Source organism: Anomaloglossus baeobatrachus, chromosome 4 (genome assembly GCF_048569485.1).
Source record: "Anomaloglossus baeobatrachus isolate aAnoBae1 chromosome 4, aAnoBae1.hap1, whole genome shotgun sequence".
In the NCBI taxonomy this organism is placed as follows: Eukaryota; Metazoa; Chordata; class Amphibia; order Anura; family Aromobatidae; genus Anomaloglossus; species Anomaloglossus baeobatrachus.
In genome coordinates, this window is record NC_134356.1 from 95,319,603 (window position 1) to 95,328,508 (window position 8,906).

The 8,906-nt window shown below is 46.7% G+C and overlaps 1 protein-coding gene across 1 annotated transcript; it reads left to right on the top strand.

Moving 5' to 3' along the window:
* The first annotated feature begins 243 nt into the window (after positions 1 to 243).
* CDKN2AIPNL (CDKN2A interacting protein N-terminal like) lies at positions 244 to 7,063 on the top strand. Its single transcript, XM_075342286.1, has 3 exons — positions 244 to 467; positions 6,532 to 6,631; positions 6,711 to 7,063. The coding sequence occupies exons 1-3, from the start codon at positions 295 to 297 to the stop codon at positions 6,717 to 6,719; spliced, it is 282 nt and encodes a 93-aa protein (XP_075198401.1). The 5' UTR covers positions 244 to 294; the 3' UTR covers positions 6,720 to 7,063.
* The last annotated feature ends 1,843 nt before the right edge of the window (positions 7,064 to 8,906 follow it).

An 8,906-nucleotide genomic window follows, 5' to 3' on the forward strand; every position in this document is an offset into this window, starting at 1 on the left:
TAAAGTAAGTACACCTTGCTATAAACAGCAGGCCAATAGTAAGTGACTGTGTATTGGTGGGAAGAGTGATAGGGAGATGATATAACTAGAATTATATACATGGCGGCTGGATCATCAAGGGGCTGGGAATCAGCGATACCGCAGAATGTCAGAGACAGTTCTCAATAGTGACCACTAGATGGCGCCACCAGAGCGAGCGCGGCTCCGAGCTGATCCCTCCTCTATAAGGGCGGAAGTCGGAGAGGAGACCGGAAGTAGATTCATTCATTGCTCTTTCCGTGGTCACTACAGAAGATGGCGACGGAGTTCGTGAAGGGCTTCCAGAGCTTCTGCGAGAGCGACAAGCAATGGCGGGCCCGGAGGGAGTTCCTGTTACACAACCTCGAGCAATTCCGGGGAGAAAATGAGATGGACAGACTGCTCGCCCTGTCTATGGTGTGGGCCAACCATGTCTTCATGGGCTGCAGGTAGAGCCCGAGTCAGTGTGTTACTGGGGCGTCCCCTAGATGGCAGGTGTATCGGTGGTGTAGTGTTCTCTGTTATCAGCCGTTTCCGGTTGTGTGTGATTTGTGGCTCGTCTGTATTATAACCTCCTCTTTGCTCTCGGTTTTCCTCTTCTTGGAGCCGTCACTTTATAATGTTTCTTCTGACTCGGACACAAAAGGGCTTGTTTATTGAAGGACGAAATGGGGCTTGTTTACATGCAGCGTTTTAGCTGTTTTCTGCCTTTTTATTTTCGTGCAGAGAAAAATTCCTTGGTTTAAAAAAAAAAAGTTATGTAGACTTCTAAAGTGTCATTCACATGTTGCATTTTTTTTAAGTAAAGTGTTTAACCCCTTCAGCCCCAAGCCTATTTTGACCCTAAAGACCAGGCCATTTTTGCAATTCTGACCAGTGTCACTTTATGAGGTTATAACTCTGGAACGCTTCAGCGGATCCCGGTGATTCTGAGATTGTTTTCTCGTGTCATATTGGGCTTCATGTTAGTGGTAAATTTAGGCCGATATTTTTTGCGTTTCTTTGTGAAAAAAATGGAAATTTAGCGAAAATTTTGTAATTTTCAAACTTTGAATTTTTATGCTCTAAAACCAACGAGACATATGACACAAAATTAATAAATAACATTTCCCACATGTCTACTCTACATCAGAACAATTTTGGGAAAAAAAAAATAAGGAAGTTATAGGGGTTCAAAGTTTATGAGCAATTTCTCATTTTTACAACAAAATTTACAAAACCACTTTTTTTAAGGACTACATCACATTTGAAGCGATTTTGAAAGGTCTACATGACACAACACCCAAAAGTGACACCATTCCAAAAACAGCACCCCTCAGGCTACTCAAAACCACATTAAAGGTTATTAACCCTTCAGGTGCTTCACAGTAACTAAAGCAATGTGGAAGGAAAAAATGAACATCTTACTTTTTGCAACAAAAATGTTAATTTAGCCTCAAATATTGCATATTCACAAGGGTAGCAGGATTAAATGAACCCCCAAAATTTGTTGGGCAATTTCTACTGAACACGCAGATACCTCATATGTGGCGAAAAACCACTGTTTGGGCGCACGGCAGGACTCGGAAGGGAAGGAGCGCCATTTGACTTTTTTGAACAGAAAATTAGCTGGAATCGTTAGCCGCACCATGTTGCGTTTGGAGAGCCCCTGAGGTGCCGAAACAGTGGAGCTCCCCCACATGTGACCCCATTTTGGAAACTAGGGGGGGGCGGCATATAAAGGGAGCATCTGTGATTGTGAGACGGCGGCTGGGATAGGGTGGGGGCGCGGATGGGAGAGGGCGCAGTGGATGCAGGAGCGGCAGAGGATGGGGGGAGGGGGGGATGGGGGGGTGGGAGGTGAGATTGGGAATAGTTACCCTGCAGGATGGATCTAGGCAGCTGGATCACAGGAAATGAAGGAGGCAGCAGATCGGGGAGGGTGAGAGGTGGGGGAGGGAGCGCAGCGCAGATCACGGGGGTGACAGGGGAGGGAGCGCACATCACGGGGGTGACAGGGGAGGGAGCGCACATCACGGGGGTGACAGGGGAGGGAGCGCACATCACGGGGGTGACAGGGGAGGGAGCGCACATCACGGGGGTGACAGGGGAGGGAGCGCACATCACGGGGGTGACAGGGGACGAGCAGCAGATGGAGGGCGGCGGATCGGGAGGTGTGGGGGTGAGGGTGCGGGCAGCAGATACGAGGGGTGGGGTGCGGGCAGCAGATCGTGGAGGGCAGAGGCGGATCGGGAGGTGTGGGGGTGCGGGCAGCAGATACGAGGGGTGGGGGGGAGGGTGGCAGATCGTGGAGGGCAGCGGCGGATCGGGAGGCCGGTTTCATGCAGTGCAATGGCAGCGCGGCAACTTCCGGGTCCCATGCTCCGGTCACATAACAGAATGGGACCGGAGCTTGTCGCCCTGCCATTGCACTGTGTACACTCACTGTGCTGGCGTGCTGCAGGGACGATGACGGGGGCGGTCACCGGCAACAGGTCCACTGTGATTAGAGACAGCGGTCGCAAGGCCGATCTCTCTAATCAGAGCTACTGGAGCTGGGGGAGGGTGATCCAGTGAGGTCACCCAGCTCCAGCCAATGGCCAGTGCTATAGCTGCACTGGCCAGGGCTGCATTTCAATGTTTCAGTCACTTTAAGTGGCTGGAACATTACAGTGGCTGTGATTGGTTGAGCGGCGTTCGTCAGCCAATCACAGCCTCCGTAGGTCCGGGGAGGAGGCTGAGGTCAGGTACAGGTCCCCTCCTCCCCGAATCTGCGGTTTATGTTAACCGATCGCAGTCACCGGAGGCTCCGGTGCCGCGATTACGCCATGACGGAAAGATCTGTCCTTGGTCGTTAAGGCCCAGGGCACCATGACGGATCTTTCCGTCCATGGTCGTGAAGGGGTTAGACTGAAGCACATCCATTCTTGCAGCATTCTTATACCAGTCAGCTGCATGCTTAAATCTTATGGGAAAAGGTTTCTTTCTTTCTTTTGCGCGCGCCCTGTCTCGCGCTCGCTCTTTCAGATAGGAAATCATTGCACTGCAGACAATTCTCTCCACAACTTGTTCAATGTCCCATCCTGCTCCCCTATTGTGCCATTACACACACATTTTATGCTCACCTTCCGTTCCCTCACCGGCCTCATGGTTCTTGTAGTTCGCCAGTACAGGATGTGTATCGGGTAACCATCGCGACTGATGCCAGAGCTTCTGCTATTAGTGCATTAATGTCAAAGGCTGAAGCCACTTGCCTCTGATTGGTCAGCGCGCTGCCTTTGAATAGCGGTTGACAGGGGAAGTTCCTCCCTCGTCGTGATGGTTACCCGATATATATCCTGTATTGGTGAACTAAAAGAACCATGAGGTCGGCGATGGAAGGTAAGGTGAGCATGGTGTGTGTGTGTGCAGACTGCAAGAGCGGGTCAGAGCGCGGTGAAAGTACAGAACCGGAAGTGTGTGCGGTGAGTATTTCGCTCGTACGTCAAAGATTGCTCGTAAACTGAGTTACAAATTTACAGCAAGCTTTGCTCGTATAGTGAAATACTATAGATAACTGGGTTACTCGTTATCTGAGGTTTGTGTGTGTGTGTGTGTGTGTGTGTGTGTGTGTGTGTGTGTGTGTGTGTGTGTGTGTGTGTGTGTTTATCAGCCAGAACTTCAGAAGAACTGTCCTTGTATCTAGCCACATACATAAAGAGATCTTTAGAAAAGTATTTCTAAAGATCATTTATTAGATGCAGATGAGCGAGGTGATTAGTCGCAAGGGTTTTTTTTACCCCGACTAGTCTGCCCTTTTTAACATATTAGCATGCCGCTGTGGGGGGGGCTGCACACAGTTTTTTTTTTTTTTTTTTTTGGGGGGGTTTGCCACATGCGGTTCTTTTTTTATTTTGATACACAGCCGAGATAAGCGCAAAGCTGGTGCTTGTAGCAATATGCTTTATCTGTGCTGGGTATCATAATATGGGGGACCCTACGACAATTTTATTTATATACGAAGATAGGTGCGTATAGTGCCTGTGATTGGAAGCATTCAGCTGACACTGTGTGGGGGCGCGTCTGACTACAACCAATCACAGGCACAGGTGGGTGGGGAAAGCAGTGCATAAGCCTAATGAGTGGCCCCAGAAGTGAATGCAAAGCCTGGAAGCAGTGTATAGCCGTGCCGGATTCTCCATAAGTATAGCCCGATGGCTCCTCTCCCACTAGCTCTTCTACCAACGGTCTTAATTGCCTAATTCTGGTCCCCATAGATATATATGGGGGCCGGAATCTAGGGCAGAACCGAATTTTAAAAACTAGATAACATGGACCCGCCAGTCCTGGTTATCCAATGCCAAAATTATGTATTTTTGATCGCTGCAACATTTCTTTAAAATGCAATAACAGGCTATGAAAACATTGTATCTACCCAAAAATGGTACAATTAACAACGCCAGCTCAAGATGCAAAAAAAAAATAAGCCATCTCTGAGCCTAAGATCGCAAAAAAATGAGAATGCTGCAGGTCTCTAAAAAATGGGGATAAAAGCGCTTTTTTTTTTTCCCTTTGTGTTCCTGGCAGGAGGTGTATATGGTGCAGAAATTCCTGCAACCAAATACTCAGCATGCGCACATATACAAAAACATAAAAGGTAGAGAACTTCCCTACCTGCTCCCATGGACGGTCGCGTTTGATCTGACACTTTGAACAATATTGGACTTCTCCGACTTTACATGGACTACTTGGTCCACAGAAAAAATCTTTGTGAACCGCTCCATAGGCTGCCGTGTATGAATGCTTCTGTGAAAAACTCTATAAAACTAGTATGTGGGAAAACAGATGTACCGTATTTTTCGGATTGTAAGACACACTTTTCCTTCCAAAAATTTGGGAGGAAAATGAGGGGTAGATAAAATCAGAATGTAGTTTACCAGGGGTGGTGGCGAGGGGTCACAGGAGGCAGGGGCAATGCTGTGCGGTGGGCGGCACTGCTCTGTGCAGCGGGGCTTTGTGTGGCAAGCAGTGAGGCATATGCCATTCTGAAGATGTCGGCAGTGAGGGTGTCAAATAATGGCGCCCAGAGTCAATGTGTGCACAGATGGATCTCTTGCCGCAAGCTCTCATCTACGCATACACCACCTCCGGCCCATTGACGTCCCAGCAGCGGACTTAGGCTGGACCTACACTAGCGTATGGCATCCAATGTGAGAGCATCAGATGCAATATGCTAATGACCCCCGGCTCAGGCTCTGCTGCGAGCGTGAGCCGAGTGTCATGCAACTGTGAAGTTGAAGGTGGGTTCTGTGGAGGAGAGGGAGGGGTTAATCCCCCCCCCCCCCAATCTCCTCTATTGTCTGCCTGTGCGTATATCGCACTGCACTGGGATAACATCCGAGTGCACGCGGATGTTCTCTCGCACCCATTCACATGAATGGGTGTGAGGGATACGGCTGTAGCAGAAAATCTCAGCATGCTGCCGTTTTTCTCACATCCAGAATCTGTGTGAGAGAAAAGCTGCCAAACTGCTCTCCCTCATTGACGAACATAGGTCAGAGTGCAATGCGAGATTTTCTCGCATTGCACTCGTCTGTTTTTCACGCTCGTGTGAGCGTACCCTAACAGGAAAATGGCGCGTCCGCAGATGAGATCTCGACTTGTAATTGAGCCAATAACTCAATCTGCGCACACATTGACTCCGGCCGACGACATCTTCAGAATTTGACAATCGGTCTGACTTTCCCCAGAGTGACAGCGTCGTATATTTGAGGCCGTCATGGCTGGGAGATGGACGGCCAGTCTGCATTGAAGTCTGAGATCTGATCTAAAGCCACAGATCTGAGATTTTTTTTCCTCAAATTAAAAAAAAAAAGTATGTGTAGATAGTCTCTGATCAGTCTGTGAATAATGGACGGCACACAGATGGCACAATTATTTTAATTTTTTTTTTTACTGGCCCATATGCCAGTTTCACACACCCGGCTTTTCGCCAGTTTGCTGAATCCAGCGCACGCTAGTACAGTGTATACAGTACAATGGCAGCGCGACAAGCTCTGGTCATGTGACCCAGAAGTTGCCGCTCTGCCATTGTACTGTATACACTGTGCTGGGGTCCGTCAAATCCAGCAAAAAGCCGGATGTGTGAAACTAGCCTTAGGCTTGCATTGGTGAGATTGATCCGACACGATCACCAAAATTTTGTAATGACCATTCAGCCTGTAAAATTACATGGACATGTGACCAGAACCATAGACTGATGGATACGGGTTTTGGCTGAAAACCACAGAACCCATGAGGAAAGCTTAACCTTAACGTCATAAGGAGCCTTTAGTTGTCCTGTTTAACCATCAACAAGCTGCAGCGACGACGCCATTCAGATGTTAGGACTGATGTTGCTGCGTGTGAATTCGCCCTTGGACTGGCTTCTTACTCCCAATTTTTAATTCTGTAAAATGCACAAACTCTCACACTGGTCTCTGGCACCAATTAAATACCTGTATACTTTTTTTTTTTTTTTTTTTTTTTTTTTTTTTTTTTCTTTCCCTTTTAAAGATATAGTGAAGAACTTTTGGAACGGGTACAGAACATGGCGGAAGGGATTGAAATAGAAGATGCGCCTCACTTTACCACTAGAGATGAGATTATGAAGCGGGTATGTCACCTCTAATGCTAAAACCAAATTCTCCTTTAGCAGTTGTGGTTTGTGATTTGTTTTCTCCTTTTTACTCCAGAATCATTGACGTCTCCGTTCCCAGGACTGCTCGCTGTTTACTAGGACTCTGCTGCAATCATACTTTGTATTTATTTGTTGGGAACCTGAAGAGGAGTAGACCAGTGATTCAATCTACTTTCGTTGTGTAACTCAGCAGCAGGATATTGTCTTTTTAAATGATTTTTAACATTTTACACCATACATCAAGACAAAACAAATGAGACTGGTTTTATAGTATTTTTTTTACATACGCATATAGTACATTTTGATTGGGACATGCACATACTGTGGATAAAATTGCCAATATAGTAGGCAAAGATGCATCAATTCTTCAGTGGGGCCTCAGAAAATTAAAGCCTTTGTTCAAAAATACATGTTTTCCTGGTGGAATCTGTAAGTATGGATTAAAACCATATAAGGTTCCCAGAGGCTGGTGTAGCGGTAGTATCAACCTTCTCCAACATACCTAATGGAGCCTTTCACTTGAGCTTCAAGAAAATTCATCATTAGGGCCTGCGGTTACAGGAAGAACTACAGTGTTTCCCCAAAAGTAAGCCCTAGCATGATTTTACAGGAACTTTGGACCATCCTTGAAATATAAGCCCTTGTTAAAGTCAGGGCAGCCGTGAGAAGTCAAACATCGCAATTTCTTAGGGCTCCATACTCTTAGGGACCTTAACGCTACATGCGCACGCGGCAGGTTTTGGTGCGTTTTTGATGCATTTTTGTGACAAATGTTGACAAAAACCACTAGAAGAATGAACATGCTGCATCTTTTATTTCACAAACCTTTGACAAAAAAAACGCTGACAAACTGCAAGGTGCACATAGCAAATCTGAATTCTCATAGACTTTGCTGGGAAGTCAAATGTCAAAGTTCTGACAACAAAACTGCACCAAAAATGCAGTGTGCGCATGTAGCCTAACTGTTGTATTGAGAGCTACAGATTGTTTAAGAACTTTTGATTAGCGATAATTAAAGGGGTTATCCGGCTTATTTTGAGTTTTTTTTTCATTATTACCCTATTGGGCTACATTGGAGCAGGTAAGAAGATAGTGACCAGTTACCTGCCCTGCTGTCAGCCCCTCTCCTCCGGCTCAGAGTGATCATGTGACCGCTCCTGCCGCGATTTTGCGCTGCTTCCGGTCACTTCATGTCAACGTGTGTGTGTGTCCGTCCGATGTGGGGCTCTTATTTGCAATGCTGTAGTGATGAGGTCAGGTGCTGGGGCAGAATATACTGACAGGGAATGTGTGTAGGGGGTGAGGCGTGCCAGCTGTGACTGTGAGGTTTAGCACAGGAAGTGGTCAGTTTGCTTGTGCTGAATGAAAACAAGGAGCTGCAGAGAATAAAGGGATAATTCAAGAGGAACAAAAGTTAGAAAACAAAAAATCACAATGTAGGGGTGTTTTATGACAATACAGCACAGATTAGCTTAAACTCAAAAATTTTTGTTATGTCGGACAACCCCTTTAAACCTGTGGAAGTTCGGTTCAGTCGGTTGGTTTAGGCTGCTTTCACACATCCGTTTTTTGCCATCAGGCACAATCCGGCAAATAAAGATACAATGGATTCAGCTTCGGATCTGTTTTATTCCCCATAGACTTGTATTAGCACTGGATTGGATTGTGCCGGATGGGCTTGCATTGCATGCGGCGTCCGCTGGATCCGGCGAAATTTCTTCGGCTGCTGGGAAGGACACAGCATACAATGTTTTGGGGGTTTTTTTTGTCTCCGGCAAAAAACTGGACCACGCCAGATCCGGCGCCGTCCAGCATGTTGTATAATGGAAGCCTATGGGCGCCGGATCCATCATCCGGCATATGACAGAATCCAACGACGGATCCGTTTTTTTGAACTGCGCATGCTCGGTATCACAACGGATCTGTCAAACGGAAGGAACGCATGGCAAAAACTAATGCGACGGATTCGTCGCATCAGTTTGTCTTATTCCGCCAGATTGTGCCTAATGGCAAAAAACGGATGTGTGAAAGCAGCCTTAGCCAGACTTTAGGGCTTGTGCGCACGTTGCGTTTTTTCATGCGTTTCCGTAGCGTTTTGAACTGCAGCGTTTCAATGCCAAAAAGCTTGCGTTTTGATTTCCAAGCAAAGTCTATGGGAATTTAGCAAGATTGGTGCACTTTTTTTTTTTTTTTTTTTTTTTTTTTTAATTCAGCGTTTTGAGTGACAAAATTGAAAATCTCTGCTCTGTTT